A 22955-nucleotide genomic window follows, 5' to 3' on the forward strand; every position below is an offset into this window, starting at 1 on the left:
TTAAGGCCAAAATTGTATGAAATGTATACCTTTTTTGGAGAAAGCAAATGTGCATTAGTATTAAATGTAAAATTAATCAGGTGTAAGAGGTCAACGTTAACAACAGACCGCAAAACATTTCACGAAAAGGATGATGGCTCCGTGTTAAACGTAATTTAAGTATTTCTACTAAGCTAATTTCGCCCATGACTTTCTCAATCCCATTTAATTCTTATTTGAAAATTTATGATCACATTCAAATTCTGTACCACGTTTCAAGAGGTACTCGGGTTATTTAATATCAATTAAATGTTCAGTTATGTTTCATTTGAATATTGAATAATGCAAACGTTGTATTTTATAACCCAAAACATTTTCAAAACACTCCGTGTTCCATAACATTGGTTTTCAAAATTCCCTAAACACTAAACAGCGTTTATTAGAATACGATATTGTCATATCTATACATAATCTGTTTCATAAACGATCCCAATTGGGCGAGTCTTTGAAAAATTGATAAACATTACATAAGTAAAAATATGTTTAAAAATACAAAGCCTGTCTAAATACAGGTGGGCGGTTTCAGGAGTTGACGTTAAAGGGGGCGTAGCGAAGGGGCACAACCTTTTGGTATTCGCCCCTCCATCAGAAACCGAAATTTAAATGGTTAAGAATGTTGGCATTGGAGGAGGGGTACTCTCCATATATTTTTACAATTTCTAGTCCGAAATGGAACATTTCGGAGCGAATTTCATTACTTTTTTGTCCGATATTAACATAAAAAGTGAAAAGTAAATTTGGACGATTTTATGGTCGGGAGGAGGTGGGGGAGGGGTCTGAATCCGCTAGTGATATATACAAATACACATACCATCATATATACTGACGCTATTATATATCCTGTTTATGAGTTACATAACAATGTAAAATATACTGACCATTCCTCATCATAACGGCTCAGTGAAATTTCAGAACAGATGTTGGTTAAGTATTGTAGTTTTTTGAAACTATTTAACTACCAACCCACGCAAATGTTTGAGGTCATTAAGAACAAGTAAACGTGGTAGGTTTTTAAACAAGAGTACCGCGAGAGCACCGCGGAGTAAGCATCAACGCTCCTGAGTGTTTGTTTTTTTCTCAGTCGAGCAAGGGGCATAACTCAACAATTATTAAACCCAAGAGTTATGGATATTGTTATGCGTATCCGTTTTGTTACCAACCTGTGAGTAAGATTTGTTCTTTGGTCCCAGCTCCAACGCTTCATTCAAAGTTTGAACGTTTTTTTTTAGTTATGACAAAGGTTTAAATTGTTGAACGTCAACGACTTGGCTATGACGATACACGCAGTCATGTACATGTACTTGTTTTCTTCGATACACAAACAATCCATGTGTAAACCACAAAATGATATATAGATATCCCGGGTCGAATGAGTTAAACATGAGCTCTTCTTGTACAAGGTAGAGAGATACAACATTTCATGGTAGTCACAAAACCATGAATTACTTCCCATGTCTCTTCCATTTTGATATGGCAAACCAACTTGTACATGAGAATTGCATATCAACCGTTAAACAAGAGCGCCGCGGATGAAATACCATCGCTCGTCTGTTGTTTTCTTTAGTCATGCAATGGGCAGAACTCGTTAAAATATAAAAACCAGTTATGGGCCTTACTATACACGAAGGCATCGTCTCTGGCAACGATGCCAGGCTGACATTATCTCGACTTTTTCCTAAGAACAAAGGAAAGAAAAAAACTTTTAAGATTTGTCGAAGCAATTTATAAATAGGCAGAAAGAATTATTATATTTTCTTTTTTCAAGTTCAGAAGTTGCTGTGAATTCATACCTTATCTCAAAATATTATTGATTATTGTTATTGTCGCTCCAACTCTCCTGATAGAGTTGCAACATTTCTTGGCCAGTATTGTACTGTACACAAATAAATTGCAAAACTCAGGAATAATAATCCGCTTCTACCACTTGGCGCATTCGCGCCTTCCTGTACGCATGCATATACGATTGAGTATCCGTTTGTAACCCCAAATGGAATAAGAGTCAATGAAAGGAAAGATGGCTGAAAATGCAGCGGTGTGATTTGATTAGAAACATTTGCGCATGCTGACCGGAAGGCGAAAATACGCCATGTGGCAGGCCGAAGATATGACGGATGATTATTTTTTATTATCGCCCCGCCACATGGCTCGTTTTTGTCTCGCTAAATGTCGTAGTGTCGTTTTTTCGCCCCGATAATTGGTTTGATGTAGGACGAAACTAGTCATGTATGAACATTGGTTCATATTTTTTGCCTATGCGATAATCCGTGAGGGCGCGAACCGGTATCGTGCATGAGTAACAGAGTTGGGTAGAGTGTCGAGTGTAGGCAAGCCTAGGTGGACCTGGCGCGTAATTCAGCCACCGGTTTTCAGCATTCGCGCCTTTCCATGGATCCCTATATCGAGTTGGCAGAAATCATCCACCACACAAGAATGAACAATTCACGAAAAAACAATCTTTTACAGTGTACATTTAATAAACACATTAACATTTATTCGTTGTACACACACAATATTTGCAAGATCCCTGGTTTAGGTAAAGCATTACTCCTGCGGCCGTATTGTATTCATAAAGCATCTAAGTGAAAATGTTCCCCTTAGTGAAAAAATATTTTTTTCTAAGTTGAATTGAATAAGAACTACAGTCGAACACCGTTGGCTCCAGCTCTCAGGGACAGGTCAAAATACTTGAGCCTCGGGAAATTCGAGTCAAGCTGAAATGCTTTCATTTGGTTAAACAAAATCGTTCCTTTATATCAATTTCTAGCCAACGAGGACATCCAGACAAGCAAGTTTGAGCTAACGGGGTTCGACTATACTTTTACACCAAAAGTAGGAGCATAAGCAAAAAAAGGATCCAAATAATAACAGTATATTAATAAATTTGATAAAAAATAAGGGTTGATAAAAAAATAAGGGTATTTCAAATATTCCTTTGTTAAATTTGAAAAATTTCACTTAGTTGAATATTTTCACTAAAATGCTTTATGAACCCGGACCATAACATATTTGTAAAATAAACAGCTAAAACAGAGGAACACACATGGTTCATTTAAAGGCAAGACATTTAACACAATTAAAATATGAACACAGTTCTGACATGTTAGAGTGAACACATTATTGGTTATCACATAAAATGTTACAAAGAAATAGGCCATACCATTTTATTCCTATGTTTATCGTCCACATATCATGCCAAAAGACACATTTAAATTAAATGTCCTAAATCTTGGATGTATGTTTAATCATCCCAGCCTAAGTATGCATAATGACTTAACAGCATAAATAGTCCACACTGACAGCAATATTAATAAATCTTCAGTTTTTATTTTATGTTCTAAACAAGTTTATTTTTTTTAACAATGAAAAAATGGGCTTTTGTAGCATTGAAATATGTTATTTATATATTTCCTTAAGGTAACATTGCTACGGAATCAATTTGTCGTCTATTTTATTTTATTTTTTAAACAGGTTTCTAATTATTAAGCTGAAGATAAAAATAAAAATAAATTAGTATGGCCTTATTTATGCTGTGAAATTAACGAGTGAAACACGGCTGAATAAAAGTGTACAATAAAACGACTATAACTATTTTAGTATGTAAGAGGAGACTTTTTTTATTAATACTTATTATAACAGCACCACCTAGATGTGATCTAACTTCTTTTAATACTTCAGTTTTCAAAATTATATTTTGTCTAATGGCTTGGCAGTATTTAACTATTTTGGTAAAGCAGCAATCAGCTGTTATTGATTTTAATCAGGTGAATCGGTCAAATTGAACATTTAATCAGGTGAATTGGTCAAATTGAACAGAGGCTGGGCCAGTAGACAAAATATAATTTTGAACACTTACTTTGTTACAGGATTATTAGTATGCATTTACCAATAAATGGGTAAGTCATTCCAGTCCCATTTATTTTGGCAAATGTAAACTAGTAACCTCGAACCATTTCTACATGCATAAAATCTTACCAATACTGATAAAAGCACTACATGTATACCATGAAATTATCATTCTTAAGCAATCTCTATCCTAATGCTTAACAAGTACTTATAATCAGAAAATCGAGAACACAATAGTGAAAATACCCACTACATTAAAACTCACCGCAAACCACTAAAGCCTGCTTTTCATCTTATAATCATATCGTAAGCTCATACCAAAAATCTGGTCACTAATATGCAAAAGCACAGTTACTTATAAATGTTTTTTGTTTTTTTTATAACAGAAGTAAAATGGATAATGTATAATAATACATGTACAGTAAATGAATACATGAACAGTACATCAATACATATATTTCACTTTACTGTCTTACATGTACTTGGCAAATGCATTATATACATATTAAAGTAACATCATTAGCGGAATTGAGTCCTGCGGAGAAATCAAAACATCTTTTGGCGGAGTAATGTAGCTGTTTTGAAATCTCTTCAAAAACTAGCCCTACTTCAATTGCATGGATAAATCTCCCTTGTTTTCCATAATTGATGATACGAATTCAGATTAAGTTTATTGTTATGACTGCCCTCAATAATTAAATTCTGAATGTATGGATAAATCTTTGTTTTTAATAATTGATAAAACACTTAATCCGATTATAACCGCCCTCCATAATTAAAATCCAAATTTGTATGGATAAATCTCCATCGTTATCAAAAATTGTTATGCCATTAAATCGGATTATGACCGCCCTCAATAATAACTGGGCTTTTTTTTCCTGACAAAAATTCAATTAATACAAGAACACATGCATTTTTGTATCCAGGGACTCCTTTGGTTAAACATTTATGAATATTTATATACAGGGTGGTTTGGCGTGATGTTAACTTAACCCTTCCCTTCATAGATATGCCTTATTTCTTCTGTATCCATAATATACATGCAGTTCTACTCAAAGACTGTTACAACAAGGCGATTAATAACAACAAGGGGATTAACTAGGAGCGGCCGATGTGTCCACTTCTCTATGAGAGAAATAGTTAACTGCCTCCAAAGAACTCATTTTCGCTGATGACGTCACAAATAAGGCACATACATGAAAGTTGTATGTACAATTACACCCAAGTACTGTCAGACACAGCAGTAGGATTATGTCTTTATAAATGGAGCAGGCTTGTCCCTTACAACTCCAGAGAAGTAAGGATGTGACAGGGCGGTCTTGGCAGATACTCTTTGGCTTGGTTCATACTTCATCATTTTCTAAAACAGAGACAGACATTGGTTTAGTTCCATTTCAATTGGTAACATGTTGGAAGTTGAAGCAGTATAAATAGCTTGAATAGCTAATGGTTCCACATAAACATGCAACCCACCACAGAGAGCCTAGTGTTTCTGCTCGGCGTTTTGAGCATGGCGTCACACAGTGTTGCCCTTTTGAATGTCAGAAATTAGAGTGCTGCCTTTTCATCTTGCCCTGTGCCTTGTCATTGTACAGGTTCTTGCTTATTTGTGTAATGAGCAGTCATAATTGGTAGTCTCCAATTATCTGACGAATCTGAGTGGCATGTTAGGCAAATATTGGAACATCGCCACTAGGCAGAGCAATTGAACATTAACCAATCAGAACGAACATTATAAAAACACCCTCATAAAATAATTAAAATTTGTTAATTGTGATAGAAAAAGCAACGAATGACGACAAAAAAATCTACAGGGGAGGTTCCTTTTTTCTGACCACCTTTTTACGTTAAATAATTATCTAAACTAGGACCATACAATTTGAAAGTGACTTTATGTTTAAATGAAATAGCCTTTTTTTTGTTTACAAAAAACTTATTGAAAAATATCAAAATGAAATAAAACATGTTATGACCAAAAAAGCTAATTCTCAGATAGGTATTATCAGTCATAATACAGCCAAATTAATAAGAAGCTAAGTGCACAAATAGCTTGACTATGAAGGGATTCAGTAGTACGTACATATTTTTTTTATATCATAAATAGATATTCAACGGTTTTTGGAGGGCAGAAGATTCTCTTTCAGTTGTAACACAAAAGTTCCAAGGCTCTCACAAGTATAGACTGAAGTCTTAGGGCTCACATTTTTTATTTGGTTCAGATTTGATAAAACTAAATATAGTATAAGGAAAATAACTCTAAAAAAAACCAGGACTGAGTATTGGTTCTCCTCAATTATATTTGTCTGAATAAAAAGTTATGCTCCAGACAAAAAAATAAGATTGAACAAACATGGTAAAGGGAAGATAATCCAGTAAATATGGAAGGTAGGATTAAATTTCTTGTCTTGTACAATTCCTCTCTAGTATTTATTAATGTTCCATGTTTCACTTAAATGCCATCAGGACTTTTTGAGTTAGGGTCAGAACAAACAGCTTCCTTAGCAATGCGTACTGTAACAGTGAAAGGGGACATCATTCAGCAATCACTGAAGGAAGGATTATGGTTCTTGTGCACTGCACTTCAGTTGTACATATAACCCTCTGTTTAAGTTTCATTGAATTATTAACTGGACAAGGTTGTGACAGACGGAAGGACGGAGTGACTGTATATGCTCTCCCTTTCTGGGCGCATAATACAAGACAGAGTTATGGGTCTTCCTTCACATGTGTTATGCATATTGTCTCTAGAAATGTGTCTACTAATCTTATTCAAAAATCTTAAACATATTTTGAGCTCAAAAATCATCCTCAATTGTACTAATATATCTAGGCCCCATACCGTCAGTAGATCCTGGCCGTCTGGACACAGGTGAGGGAGGATGCTGCTGACCGGCTGCTGGGGCCACTTGGGGAACGAGGACTTGAAGTCAGGCAACTGGGTCACGTTTGGCCAGATAGTCTCATCTGGGGTACCTGAGCGCAGATGTGAACTTTTTAATAAAAATTAAGTCATCATAATTAGACTTTTGGATATGTTTTACATATGTTAATTCATTTTTGAGGGAGTTTCATTTGTTAAAATCGTAGGTTGTCAGGTAAGCGCAGTGGTTAGTGCACTCCCTTCACACCAATGCGACCCAGGTTCAATTCCCGGCTTGGGCACATGTGAGTTTGGTTTGTGATCACCAAGCTGGACAAGTTGGTTTTCTCCGGGCACTCTGGTTTCCCCCCACAACACAAGACCACACTCTCGCGCAACATCATGCCAACAAGAGTGACTTAGTATAAGCTATCATAACTTTCTTTACAATTGTTGAAAATTATATACTGTTTAAAATAAAATTGCAGCCGAAAAATATTGTATATTCAATTTGAAGATAGACACTAAATCAAGCTGAAAAAATGGGTATACCCAATGTTCTGAATATTCTGAAGAGTTGATCTATCTCCGAGTCTCCAGGAAATAATGGCCTTCTTGTAATCTGAAAAAAAGCAAGCAAAAACACATAGGTTTTGTACAAATTAAATGTCCTAAACAAGAGCTGTTACAGTATGTGACGAATGCCCCCGAATGTGACATTGACCTATGAACAAGGTCAGTACATGAAAAGTTGATCTTGCTTTTACATGTCAAATACATACATGTATATGGCAAGTCATTTTAAATTGCCTCTGAACATAAAAAAATACCACCCATATTTGACAACCTACACTCTTATGACCTTATATTCAGCATTCCATTGTGAATAAACACTAAGTGTATCTTTCACCTTAGAGGTACGGACATGGGTCTTGCACGCGACACGTCGTCTTGGTATGTTGAACACATGTGGCAAGTTATTTTAAAATCTGTCCATACAAGAAAAAGTTACAGCCCGGACAAGACAACCTATACTCTATGTGCTTATATGCAGCATTGTGAATAAACACCTAAGTGTGACCTTGACCTTAGAGGTAAGGACACGGGTCTTGCACGCGACACATCCTCTTGATATGTGGAACACATGTGGCAAGTTATTTTAAAATATGTCCATACCAGAGAAAGTAACAGCTTGGACACGACAACCTATTCTCTATGTCCATATACCCAGCATTTCATTGTGAATAAACACCTAAGTGTGACCTTGACCTTAGAGGGCAGGACACATGTCTTGCACGCGACACGTCATCTTGGTATGTCAAACACATGTGGCAAGTTATTTTAGAATATGTCCATACAAGAGAAAGTTACAGCCCGGACGCGACAACCTATACTCCATATCCTTATATGCAGCAGTCCATTGTGAAAAAACACCTAAGTGTGACCTTGACCTTAGAGGTAGGAACACGGGTCTTTCACGCGACACGTCTTCTTGGTATGTGGAACACATGTGTCAAGTTATTTTAAAATCTGTCCATACAAGGGAAAGTTACAGCCCGGACACGACAACCTATACTCTATGTCCTTATATGCAGCACTTCATTGTGAATAAACACCAAGTGTGACCTTGACCTTAGAGTAAGGGACACAGGTCTTGCACGCGACACATTGTCATGGTATGTGGAACACATGTGGCAAGTTATTTTAAAATCTGTCCATACAAGGGAAAGTTACAGCCTGGACACGACAATCTATGCTCTATGTCCTTATATGTAGCACTCCATTGTGAATAAACACTAAGTGTGACCTTGACCTTAAAGGTAGGAACACGGGTTTTGCACGCGACACGTTGTCTTGGTATGTGGAACACATGTGGCAAGTTATTTTAAAATCTGTCCATACAAGGGAAAGTTACAGCCCGGACACGACAATCTATACTCTATGTCCTTATATGTAGCACTCCATTGTGAATAAACACCTAAGTGTGACCTTGACCTTTGAGGTAGGAACACGGGTTTTGCACGCGACACGTTGTCTTGGTATGTGGAACACATGTGGCAAGTTATTTTAAAATCTGTCCATACAAGGGAAAGTTACAGCCCGGACACGACAACCTATACTCTATGTCCTTATATGCAGCACCTCATTGTGAATAAACACTAAGTGTGACCTTGACCTTAGAGGTAGGAACACGGGTTTTGCACGCGACACTTCATCATGGTATGTGGAACACATGTGGCAAGTTATTTTAAAATCTGTCCATACAAGGGAAAGTTACAGCCCGGACACGACAACCTATGCTCTATGTCCTTATATGTAGCACTCCATTGTGAATAAACACTAAGTGTGACCTTGACCTTAGAGGTAGGAACAAGGGTTTTGCACGCGACACGTTGTCTTGGTATGTGGAACACATGTGGCAAGTTATTTTAAAATCTGTCCATACAAGAAAAAGTTACAGCCTGGACACGACAACCTATACTCTATGTCCTTATATGCAGCACCTCATTGTGAATAAACACTAAGTGTGACCTTGACCTTAGAGGTAGGAACACGGGTTTTGCACGCGACACGTCATCATGGTATGTGGAACACATGTGGCAAGTTATTTTAAAATCTGTCCATACAAGGGAAAGTTACAGCCCGGACACGACAACCTATGCTCTATGTCCTTATATGCAGCACTTCATTGTGAATAAACACTAAGTGTGACCTTGACCTTAAAGGTAGGAACACGGGTTTTGCACGCGACACGTCGTCTTGGTATGTGGAACACATGTGGCAAGTTATTTTAAAATCTGTCCATACAAGGGAAAGTTACAGCCCGGACACGACAACCTATGCTCTATGTCCTTATATGTAGCACTCCATTGTGAATAAACACTAAGTGTGACCTTGACCTTTGAGGTAGGAACACGGGTTTTGCACGCGACACGTTGTCTTGGTATGTGGAACACATGTGGCAAGTTATTTTAAAATCTGTCCATACAAGGGAAAGTTACAGCCCGGACACGACAACCTATACTCTATGTCCTTATATGCAGCACCTCATTGTGAATAAACACTAAGTGTGACCTTGACCTTAGAGGTAGGAACACGGGTTTTGCACGCGACACTTCATCATGGTATGTGGAACACATGTGGCAGGTTATTTTAAAATCTGTCCATACAATGGAAAGTTACAGCCCGGACACGACAACCTATGCTCTATGTCCTTATATGCAGCACTTCATTGTGAATAAACACTAAGTGTGACCTTGACCTTAAAGGTAGGAACACGGGTTTTGCACGCGACACGTCGTCTTGGTATGTGGAACACATCTGGCAAGTTATTTTAAAATCTGTCCATACAAGGGAAAGTTACAGCCCGGACACGACAACCTATGCTCCATTGTGAATAAACACTAAGTGTGAACTTGACTTTAGAGTAAGGGACACGGGTCTTGCACGTGACACGTCGTCTTGGTATGTGGAACACACGTGGCAAGTTATTTTAAAATCTGTCCATACAAGGGAAAGTTACAGCCCGGATATGAGTTATTGAGCCGGACGGACGGACGGTGCGATTTTAATATGCCCACCTTCAGGGGCATAAAAACAAGACCCTTCACTCAAATTTCAAGACTACCCCTTTGACAAATTGTACATGTTGTAAGTATCATGAAATGCCAGTGTGGTTTTTCGTTCCCATTCACAATCCCAAAAAGTATTCTTTTTCAACAAAAAAATGACTATCTTTTTTTTAAATTGTTAACAACTAGTATACATATTTAGATGCAATCTTAGGACCTTAAATGCTTCAAACCAGACCCAAATTTCTCGAAACTACTGTCTTGCATCCCTTTTAACAGGATTAAGCTAGGCTTGCTATTTCTACGGTTATATAATTTTGAGTAAAATTAACCTTTTTGAGAGTTCTTATACATTATTATATTCATGATAATTTCAATTAACCATCTATTATTTAACAAAAGTTCAATTATGTATTAAAGCTACTTGAAATAAGCTCCTTAAAGCCGGTTAAACTTAAGAAGTATTGAGCCAGGACTTCAAATATTGAAACATCATAAAACCATTTTCAGACATGTAGCAGTTTCAATGTTAGAATATATATATAGAATTTTCATAATATAAGCATATTGCCGTTACGGTATTTTCTAAATTCTAAGGGCCATGGCCCAGGCCCATCACAATTAGGTAAAATGCCTTCAACAAGGAAGCCATTTGATTACTTCAACACACGTCTGTATACATCCTGAAATATTCACATCAAAATGCATTCAAACTTCAAAATTCAAGAGATAAAATTAGCCATGAGCAAGATTTTGTTAAGATAGCTTACCATTTCAGCAAAGATACAGCCCAGGCTCCACACATCTACAGGTGTGGAGTAGAACTTGCTGCCCAGGAGAATTTCTGGTGCTCTGTACCATAGTGTCACCACCTGAAACAAGGCAATCATAAAAGTTAGTCTTGGTCACTTGGTGTGGTGAACTTTTGACCAGTGTTTCTTGAAAATACTTCAAGGGGTTTATAGGATATGGTACAAACACAAGAGTGTGACAGATGGAGGGACATATGCACATAAAATGGTAGGTCTCTCCCGGCATAGCAAAACCGGAGACATAATAACTAAGACCATGGGGTCAATTTTCATAAAGAAATATTACTGTATATAATCACACTAAACTATCAGGCTGGAAGTAGACAGGTTCAAAACTTATTTCCTGCCAGATGTATATAAATTATTGAGACAATCATTCGAAGATTCAACAACTTAAAATCAAGGGATGTGATTTACCAGGCAGCTGAAGGACTGAAAACATTTTCACAATGGAATAGCCCTCCAAATGTGAAATGGGTTAAAGTACTCTGCAGTAGGAGCAAAACTGACTTTATAGAATACCCTTGAGACCCTCCTGACTTCCAATTTGATGCAAACTGTAGTGTCAATACTAACAACAAAAAAAGTTAAAACAATAAACAACCAGCTGTCTTCTTTTCATCAATTATAAAATAAATATATATATATTTTTTTTTAATTTTGTTCGGTCCCGGGAGAAAATAGATCCCCAGAAAATCGCAAATAAATCAAATCCCTGAAATATGAAAGCACCATTGCCAATCCCAGCTGCACTGAACAAACACTAACCATAATTTATTAGTAAACTCAAGGAAATTTTCACACATTTTGCTTAAAACGTGTTCTCTGAATAAACAACTCATCCCTGTCTAAAAGCTTTAATGACAGTAGAGTGGACAGTTAACAAGGTGCGAAAACTGATTATCACATTTGGCCAATTAATAGACACTCTGACATCAGAAGAATGTCATTTTTATTCTTTATGAATGTATGATGCTTATGAACCCATATTTGTCTTTTCCTGTTATTCATTTTAATTGGTGTGCATGTATAATGTTCTCAGATTTTGAAATGTTCTTAAATGTTTAGATTTTTTCAGTATACAGGTTTTAGGACCTTTGAAATTTCAAATAAAAATGTTACTACCGTTTAATGCTATGTAGGCACTTAATTTAAATCTGCTGAAAATGTGTAAGGACTCTTGAAATTTCAAATAAAATTGTTATTTTTTTTAAATAAAATATTTCTACTGATCTAATTTAAATCGGCAGAGAATGTGTTAAGTTACCTTATTACTTGTATTTCGTACTCTGAACACTTATTTCAATGCAACTTGATCATGTCCAGATAAGGCGTGAAATCAAATGCGCTGTGCATGTGGACATCTTGTGCCAATAATGCTACCACAATATAAGCATGGCCATGATGTACCACCCTTTTGTTATAATAATTAAACGTTTAAACTCAACTAGTTAAAAGCAATTAAACATTTTGATTAATTTTACATCAAAATATGTAGTTATTTGAGCATTTTTTCACAATGCAATATTTAAATAAAGGCTGCACCTGGTAAACATCTTGTATAATTGTATGCTTTACATTACATTCTTCCTTGGCGCATAGAAAATAGTTAAAAAATATCTGACAACCCAGTATACCATTTAGAATGACTAACCACGTTATGGAGATCTTCAAATTTTTTGACAACAGACTGTTGAAAACAATGATTTGTATACACTGAATAAAAACTCTGGCTGGAGTACCAAGGTCAGTCTGGAGTTATTGCCTCGCTGCTGTATATTATATTTTTTTGTGAAACTAGGCACTGAGGAACCAGCCTTACCTCATGTGTGTAGGTCCTTACAGGTACACCAAAGGCGCGGGCGAGCCCAAAGTCAGCCAGTTTGATGTTGCCCTGCTTGTCTATGAGGAGGTTCTGGGGCTTGATATCCCTGTGCAACACTCGATGGGCGTGGCAGTACGAGATACCCAGTAACAACTGGTACAGGTAACTCTGCAAACAGAAAGTATAATACATAGTGATGTTCCGATGATCGATTATAATTGAAAATCGATTGGTTGGGCCTGAAATCGGCGACAATCGATAGCATTTGTTATAATCGATTATCAAAAAAAAAAAATAGTAAGTGTTCAGATGTTATCTTTAACAAAATGGCTGATGAAAGCCACAATGAGCAATAACTTCAATCATAGACATAAGGTATATGCATATAATGATTAAGAGTTTAATACTGTACATGAATAAAACTACAACTCGGGTACTATCTAGTATTTTAAAAACCGATTGTACTATCGATGATCGGTTCCACTCAAGTAACCGATTATCGATAGTAAAATTGCAACCGATTCCCAGCACTAATAATACATACCAAAATCAATTTCATTAGTCAAAGGTAAGGTAATTCTATTTCAATTAAACAGTGCCAGAAACCTTTTAGATGTTTTGCTATGAATAAGTTTTGACAACAATATCTAATATATAAAAATTTCCTCACTGCTAGACACTTTTCTTAGTCCAGTAATGGCAGGTTCACATATGTTTTATCCAAAGTTATGGGACTTGCTATATGTATTGTACCAAATTTTATGCTGAAAGTTTTTTAAAGGGATTGCCAACAGTTAAAAAATTTCAACCCCATGATAACAAAAGAACTACCTAAACAATACAAAGGAAACAGTGAATATTTAGATATTTATCTTCAAAAAGCAAACAAAATCATTATTAGTCAAGGTTTCTGATTAAAGTTCCGTACCCGGACAAGGTTTTCGCCAAGGCCAGATGGTGGACAGCTGTCCATCAGCTTCTTCAGGTCCATTTGAAGGAACTCAAACACCAGATACAGCTTCTTTTCACTGTGAACCACATCCAGCAACCTGTTCCAAGAAACACTTGTGAAAACATTGTATGAACAAACATTCAAACATTTACTTTCCAAAGATTTTTTTATATACTCACATGTCAAGATCAATAATAATTTGAGTTCATGTTTTATATTAATATTGATAAAAATAAACAAAAATGAACTGTGCAAACAAGTAGGTAAAAAATACTCCAATTTCCGCTAAGTGCAGATAACTAAATTTTAATTGCATCGTTTAACTAAATAAGTTGTCATATCTGGTGTGGAATGCATATTTTGAAACTACAGTGAATTTGTAGGGCTGGCAATGCTATTATATAGAAGTTCATTACACATGAAAATACTTTCTCCCTTATAAATGAGAATAACACGATTTTTTTGTCAGAACAGCCTACCCATCTGTGTGTGAAGTTTCATTCAAATAGCTTTCTTTTATCAAAAGTTACATCGCAAAAACCTTTGTTTCCCGGGCAAAAAGGGATCACTTACCAGTATAGGTTACTTCATAAACAAGTACATGCTGGTATCATAAATATTGTACTCCATTACGAATAACTTTCTTAAAACGCACTAGGTCTTTCAATTATAAAAACTACACATAAAAAGAGAAGAATACCAATAACCTTACCTTACAATATTGACATGGTCGAGTTCCTTCAGTAGAGATATTTCTCTGATAGCTGTACTAGGCACACCTTCCGAATCACTGAAATCATTAAAATTGAATATGAATTTATAATTCAAACTAGCCCAACTTCACACAAAAAGGGCAGTTAAACACGGTTTCTAATTACACTTATAATGTAAACCGGTTGTAAATTACGATATAGAACTTGGGTTTACGATTTTGATATGCACACAGGTCAGAGGCGGCTCCATAACTGTATGTTAGAGGGGGCATAATTTGGGGGTGTAACCTTTTGACCTGCACCCTTCCTGCAGATCTGATGTTATTTGGTTTAATGTGTTGGCATGGGGGATTGGGGGTACTGGCCTAAGACATTTTTATCAAATTCTAGTCCGGAATGGTGCATTTTTGGCATACTTTATCAAATTTAATTCTCCTATCAGTGCTCCAGCTAGCCCGTTTTTCAATGGCGCAGCGCCCGTGCCCCTTTTCTTTCCGCCCTGCCCCCTTTTTGAGTAGTGCCCTTTTCACAAATACTCTATTAGGGCCAATTATACCGTTAGTGCCCTTTTTACTATTGAAATCATTATGAAAGAGCAGCAGCCCTTAATCCGCTGTCATAATTTAGACAAATTACGTAAGACTTATGATAATAGTGTTCCCGCTAGGTGTCACCATGCCCCCATTGTCTGCTTAAAATATGCCGTACTGCCCTTTCATCTTCCCATGTGCCTTGTCCAAGTCATATGACAGCTAAGTGTGTATCTGTGTAGTGAGCAGACGACCTGTGTATTCATAATCGGCCATCTTCTAATTCAATAATTAGGAAGAGCCAAATACGGGAACATCGGCAGGAGGCGGGGCTATTTAATGTCAGCCAATCAGAATATACATTGAGAACTCGTTCATTCAATCATGAAAGTTCGTAAAATGCGATAGAAAATGTGAAGGGATGGTGAAAAAAGTTGTCAAGCACAAATCTTTAAAAGTAATTGTTAACTGTATTGTACTGACAATACTCGCCATTTTAAGTAAAAATTGTTGATTTGAAGCAGACGGTCACTGCCGATTTGTAAACATAAGAAAAGTGGCGCTGACACAATCAAATACATCACCTTTTCAGTAAAAGTTTTGAAAGTTTATTTGTAAAATATTCATGATGAAAGTTTCTTTGTTACCCACAAAAATATGTTGATGTTTTATGTAGCATTAATCTACCATGTCCACGATCTTGTCAAAATTCGCCGAAACCGCCATTTTGTCAGAACATTTTTCGGAGTTATTTTTATCAATGCTCTATGTTTTATAAGTGATTTTTTAAACCAGGGAAGTGATTTTTATTGTCATTTTATTCTAAAACATCAGCATATTAAACATTATTTTACCAAAGACAATTAAATAACAGCCAGGCTGAATGTAACATTCGTACCCAATCGCTATTGTACCAAACTAAGATTCGTCCCCAACATATTTTTTTTTGTATCTATTTATTTGATTGCTTCAAATGTTTAACTGTGTTTGTTTTTTTCTTCATTTAACATAATTTTTAGGAGAAATGTGTGACATTGCACTAAAGAAGATGCCAAACAAGTACAATCATACTACCACAGACAAAAAGACAAATTTTAATTTCGATATTAAAACACACCCTTCTAATTTAAGAGAAAAAAAACAACATTTTGTATAAGTCTTAAAATCATGAAAAATTATTTAAATTGAGTATGTAAACAAAACAAATTCTAGGCGGAGACCCCCCCCCCCCAACTAAAAAAAAACACCTTGTGACAGGGGTTGACCCCTCCCATGACGTGACCCCCAATCGCCCCTACACGACTCATGTAGCTTGCCCTTTTCAAAACTCCACCCTGCCCTTTTCAAATCCTGGCTGGAGCACTGCCTATATTAAAATATAAAGTTGTATCCTGAAATGACAACCACTGAACCAGGCACACATTCTTAATTAGTAGCGCATCACTGTATCAGTCGTGGGGGCCACAGCCACTGGTGGTACTAATAAAACTTCAGTGAAACACAATTAACTTCATAAAGAGTGTATAAAATATTACGCATCCAGGCGGATTTTCTTCAGCGCCACGAGTTGCCCAGTGTTGCGGTCAACAGCTTTATAAACAACACCGTATGTGCCCTCGCCTATTTTCTCTATCTTCTGGAAGTTTTCCATAGCTTTATATCAGCAGAAATCGCTGATTGTAGGAAGGGGGATGGGGATAAGTTCTACATTTTCTTTGATTCAATAATTTCAGGAAGTGTTCTTCTGCTTTGTTTACATGATTTCCCGCGTAATTTTACTTGCAAACGATTGGTCCGTTCTTTGCCTTTTTAACTCAATGAAAATCAAAACACCAACTTTATGACTTACGGTCAAACTCTGAACGCAGTGACCTCCCCCATAGCGCGTATTTCGTAAGTTGAATTTGTTGTTCTTGTTTGCTTGTTTCTGTTAATGTCATAGTCACATGCATGCCATCGTTTGCTCATAAATGTTTTTGTTCAACCATCCATTATTGTGCATATTTCTTTGTGGCGAAGATAACTATTTTTTTTTACATTATCTCTGAGCAGTATTTGAGGAAAGGAAGGTAGACACACACTTTATACATTTGACTGTGTAAATATAGTACGAACGGATGGAATATGCATTATTTAATATAACAAAGTAAACTATGAGCTAATATAAGGTTTTCCGGATATTGGTCCGGACCCGAAGCACTCACAAAAATGGTAAAGTCACAACTTTAAGCGTTGTCTACGTATTGTTAAGCCATTGAATTTACATATGAATAAGTATGAAAAATGCAGGGACAAGTCCATTATCATAGATACATGAAAGACAAAATTATCAAGGCGAAATAGTGGCTATTGTGTAGTATTTCTTTGTTGAATTGTGTCGTTGTGTGTCTCTTGTTAAATGTCTGTTAGAATAGTGTGTCTTAAAACTGGGTCTTCGTTAAATATTCGACTTCTAGGCTTGTCAGCGTAGTTGCCAGTGTATTATTGGGACTCAACGAGCGACACATAACTTCACAAGACACCAAAGTTGAAATTACCATGATACACTTCATTGATCTATAAACTTCTATAATTATCAGTTACCTGATGCTTTTATTTTCAAAACAAATCTTTATCAGTTTATCAATTTCTAAATGCATCATGAAACTACATGTAGCTAATCGTACTAAAAATTCATCAATTTGCATTACCTATTCTTATGTAATGACACGCTCCTCGCGCCTACAGCTTCCGTGTTTTCAGTGCTTTCATGTATTTATAGCAAACGTAGTTTTATTCACTACACCACAAATAACTTCGGTGACGACACTTACACATTGATTATGACAATACAATGACCCTATCCTGCAGGGAAACTCAGAGACTGTTTCGGAGTTATTGTTATTGTCAAACTCGCACTAAAGCGCTAGTAGTGAATAATTCAATAATTAAGGAAGTGGGTGACGTAAGTGTTGTGTACAAGATTGCCAAACTAAGCTGGCGGTGTAGTGAAAAGTGTTGTGATTTATCTGCATGCTAGATGTTCAACTGTTAAGCTCCGCCCATTTGTTTCCGTTGAAATAAGGGATTTAAAATAAAGATTCAAACAAAGGAAACACTCTTAAACATTGTCCAATGTGTGATTGTGTATGTGCATGGGTGCGTGCGAGTGTGCGAGCGTGTGCGCGTGCGATTGCATTTTTGTGAAGGGGGTGGCGTTGGCGGTGGGGAGAAGGCGTGCGTACACGGGACTTTAAAAGGCGAAGGATCCCCGAAAGGTTGACAGGTTCAGTGAGGCCGTCTCTCGGGTTTTTGCTCCAGGGATGGGATTTAGGCATCAAATTTGCAGTTTGTCTTAATCGTCTGTGTGCGCCTCCATCCTGTTTGGATTCAGCGTTGATGCATAAAAATACTTGCATAAAGCAGTTAGCTATTAAGTTTCTCAAAATTCCATTGTAGTACCCCATTGTTGTGGCAAAATATATCATAAAATTGCCCTATTCACTTGTTTGTTGTTGTTGTTTTAACTCAAGTTGAAATTAAGACAAACACAAAGGTGTTTTTTGTCGAAATATAACATTTTGTTAAAAACTCGTTCCTTTTCTAAATGGTTCGAATGTTGTGTATAGGACAAAATACTAGAGACAATTAAAGAAACTTTATTTAGAGTCGGGTATATGATAACAAGATAAATTACCTCAATGGGCTATTTTCCGACATGAACAAGAAACATACATAACATAACAAAACATATATTATACAGTATGCAAATAAAAACATATTGTTTTAAATAGTTTACAAATTGGAGAAAGTATTTACAAAAGCTGTTTCTAATTATATTCATGCAGACAACAAGTAAGATTAATAAGAGCACGGTTGTTCCCTGTGTGCTTTTATTGCTTATATTCACATTTTTTGCTTCCAGTTTAATCCAACGAAAAACAATCTTTTAAGTTTTAAGAAATGCTTACAACGACCCCCTATCGCTGTTTCATGTAATTTAAAAGTATGGTTGTGTTCAACCTATTTTCTTTGCAGGTCTATTCTCGTAGCGTTCTTCTCGTGACGTAATTTCCGGATAAATACCGACAGTAGTTGGTGTAGTAAATAGTAAAATACCTTTTTTGATATGGAAGAAAGGAATTATAAAGCTATATCCTGAATTATTGATAAATAAAATGACCAAAAATAAAGGTAATTATAATGCACGATCTCAGGCAAGTTTTTATATTTCAAAAATTAACAGCGTTCGCTCTGACATGTTTTGACATCAACCGGAAGTGTTAAAATGTGTACATAATTGCTATGGCTTTTTTTCCAAAAGAATTCTATTAAATTGACATACACGAATTTTATACAAATACGCTTCTTATTTATAGTTTAGTTTTTATTGATATAAAAAATGTTGTTGTGTTTCAAGGTTGAAGATTAGCATGTAAGAATATGACCTACAATCAGCAGCTTACTAACTCAGTAACTGTAAGACTAAAGGTTAAATGTGTATGTGGCATAAATCAGTACACTGCAAGTGTGCATGTGAAATGTGAACTTTTTGATGATGTGCTCTTCTATTGAAATAAAACAATTACATCTAAAACTTTAATCTCAAAAATTGTTAGAAAATACTGCAGATCAGAAGTGTATCCATTAACCAGAGCAGTTAATAATTGAAAGTTAACAACGATGATATTAACAATGTTGTTAACTTTATCAAAGTTTAGAACAATCAACCTAATGGTAGTCCATTCTTAAAAATGAAAAACAAAACAAAAACAAAGTATTTATACACACTAAAAGCCACCACTGGCCTTGGTTGTGTTTAAGTTATTATATCAAACACTTTAATTTTTTCACCATTTTTAGAATGGGGCTGAGTCATTGTATTGAACTTAAAAAAATGGCAGTCGCTGTGACGGCTTCATGCCATCTGAGTGTAGTTGTCCAATAATGTTTCCATCTAGAAACTTGACAGAAAATGGGATCAAACCCGAAACATTTATAGAGTTAATTTATAACTTTCATCCACCTTCAAGCGTCACGTTAACTATCAGAACATTGATGTCAACATCAGTAAATGGAGATAATCCTTATAGGATATGTTTTGCTTTTTTTTTTAAGTTAGATCTTTGAAAGCAGTTTTAACTATGAAGGGAGTCCCATGGCTTTTTCTATGGTACCCACGGTTCCGACTATCTGACCCATTCCCAAAGCAAAATACATGAAATTTTACCCAATCTTCAGAAAAAAATCCCAAACAATAGTTGTTGTTTTTGGTTTTGTTTTTTTATGAAAAACTTTTGACCTGTCCCCGTTCATTCAACATCCTAATAAGTTATAATATTATGATGTAGAGTTTTAGGGATAATTGAAATCAGAAATCATTGATTTTCATCACATTTAGAGATCAGTATGAAATATAATCTGTCATGATTTATTGCAATGGATATTTACACCCACAGGATTGATATTTCAGCCGTTTTAGGTCAAGGGAAAAGAAACTTTTATTTAATAATTTCTTCATTCGCAGGAGACTGAAAAGCTTGTTCTTTTAACTGTAAATTTCCCAATTTAGCCATATTAGCGACGCAAATTTTCCCAAAATGTCTAGGGTCTTTTTCTCAAAATGGGCAGAAAAAGCCCTTGCATGAATGGCTTTTTGGGGAAATTGTGCAAAAACCACTCCCAGTACAGCTAGTTGCAGCAACGACCTACTTTACCTATTTTCCAGACATGTCACAGGAACCATACCTTTAATTGATACTAAAATAAAACTGTGAAAGGACTTTCAGGCCTTTACCAAGTGTTTGCACCAGTATTTTTAATTTCATTTTTCATTCATCTTTGTTGGGAGAGCAGAGGTTATTGTAAGTTTTTGTAAGTGTCAAAACTATTTAAACAAAATTGAATTAAGTTTTTATTTAAAAAGTTATTCATGCACAATGTGTTTGTTTAAATGTGATTTGTTATGTATATAACTTATTAAGTTTTTCAGAAAATCACAACTGAATCAGTGAATGTGACGGGGGTCAAACACACATTCAAAGTTCACAGTGCATGGCTAAAGGCCTTCCTGCCTTTTTTGTGTGGAAAATTCCCCTGAACGTCACTAGCTATTTTAAACCACCAATAATAAGTATCATATAATTATACGATACATTGTATTTAATATATTATTTTTCAAATTCACACAAGTTTGAAATTTAGATAAGTTCTAATAAGGTGACAATGAAGTCTGAACACTTTCACAGTTGTAAAGCATAATTTTCAGGGATCAAATTTTGAGTATCAACCAAGTGATTTGTAGATTACGGGTCGAGTTTGTACAAGTTTAATAAAACTGACTTAAATTATATTTATAGGAGGGGAGCAAAGAAATAGCCTGCAAAAAATTTGAAAACAGCTACCTTAATAACCGTACATAAACACTTTTGCAATGCCCTGTACAGCATCGACTCAAATTGGGGGACACGGGGCAAATTAGAGAAATGAACGCCTTGTGCAATTCACTAAAGTGAAAAATAGATTAAAAAGATATCTTCCACGGTAAGGAAAAATCGTGGCGATTAGCATAATCTGCAAAAAAAGGGGTGATAGGTAGTGTACATTTGAATTGTTTTTACCTAGAACTATTGTTCTGCAATGGTATCATAACATTAAAAGTAAAATTTAATCATCAACTGAAGTGGAGGAAATGAGCACAAGCCCGCAAAATCTGCAATGGTAAAATGCTTTCCAGGCTTGCTCAATTTCTGGGTTTTACTGTGAAATCATTTATATTCGTTGACATGAACTTTCATGGTTTGCCAAAAAATTTCAATTTCGTGGGTACTTGAATTCATGGTTATTCTTTTTTGAAAAAAATAAATAATCGAAACTGCGATCGTCCTAGATCGACTGCATTTTTGCTGTGTTTTCCGTCTTCTACGTCACTCGGTTTATGACACTCGCTATTTAAAGTGGTACGACATGCCAATTAGTGCATATATCCATGTCAATTATCGATTTAATTGGAAATTAAGGTCATTGAAGAAGATGTACCATGGTCCTAAATACAGATAGACGAAGTCAATGAATGTCAATTTAGAATTTTACAAACTGTGAAAACACAGAGAAGGTCAGTATATTTGAGTAAACATTCCCCAAAGACAGCTGATGTTTACCAAATCAATCACTTTTGAATATCATCTCATTCAATATTCATGAACATGTTTTTGTTTAATAAGTATATTGATCGCGTTGTTTTGTACATTGTCACGTTGGGTGCTCAGTAACCTCCAATGTAATCGGTTAATTATTTCATTAAAGAAAAAAATCGAGAACCGACACTCATCACTCACATCTTGTAAACCTAGAGATTTTCATGAACAGCACATATTTAGGAACATGCTTCTGCCATTTGATTCATTAAAACGCATTAAAATGATTTGGTTTATTATAAATAAGGCAGATATAATATATTAACAAAAATGATAGTAAGATATACAGTGACGGATATTAACGATGTATACTGCGGCCTCTGTAACGAATAAACTATCTAGAGTATGTACATAACATGGCAATTGAAAAAGTGAATAAAGGGTCTATATTTCGTGGGATCTTGATTTCGTGGATCACCCAACCCACGAAAACCACGAACATTAATGCCCCACGAAAATTAATGATTTCACAGTATATAGCAGGGCCTTAAAAATGGTGGTGCCAAGCACAATTCTTATTGTTAGGACTCAGACTCTATAAATTTAATGACTGGAAACAGTCTACAGCTATGTTGAATGTTTAAAAACCTAGTGTTTTAGCCAGGTTTTAATAAGAGGAGGGTGCTACAGACTG

The 22955-nt window shown here is 35.8% G+C and overlaps 2 protein-coding genes across 2 annotated transcripts in view; one reads left to right on the forward strand and one right to left on the reverse strand.

Annotated features, from left to right (window-relative positions):
* Window positions 1-2494: 2494 nt before the first annotated feature.
* Window positions 2495-16909, reverse strand: LOC128235060 (cyclin-dependent kinase 2-like). Its single transcript, XM_052949766.1, has 8 exons — window positions 16682-16909; window positions 14616-14693; window positions 13880-14000; window positions 12949-13119; window positions 11085-11186; window positions 7295-7364; window positions 6722-6855; window positions 2495-5242 (listed from the first exon to the last, which is right to left on the reverse strand). The coding sequence occupies exons 1-8, from the start codon at window positions 16795-16797 to the stop codon at window positions 5132-5134; spliced, it is 903 nt and encodes a 300-aa protein (XP_052805726.1). The 5' UTR covers window positions 16798-16909; the 3' UTR covers window positions 2495-5131.
* Window positions 16910-19184: 2275 nt separating this feature from the next.
* LOC128235154 (dynein axonemal assembly factor 8-like) overlaps window positions 19185-22955 on the forward strand; it is a 29552-nt gene continuing 25781 nt past the window's right edge. Inside the window, exon 1 of the mRNA XM_052949895.1 lies at window positions 19185-19319. Within this exon, the coding sequence (XP_052805855.1) occupies window positions 19304-19319 (16 nt within the window). The 5' untranslated portion in view covers window positions 19185-19303. The remainder of the gene's footprint in view (window positions 19320-22955) is intronic.

Source organism: Mya arenaria, chromosome 5 (genome assembly GCF_026914265.1).
Source record: "Mya arenaria isolate MELC-2E11 chromosome 5, ASM2691426v1".
Taxonomy (NCBI): Eukaryota; Metazoa; Mollusca; class Bivalvia; order Myida; family Myidae; genus Mya; species Mya arenaria.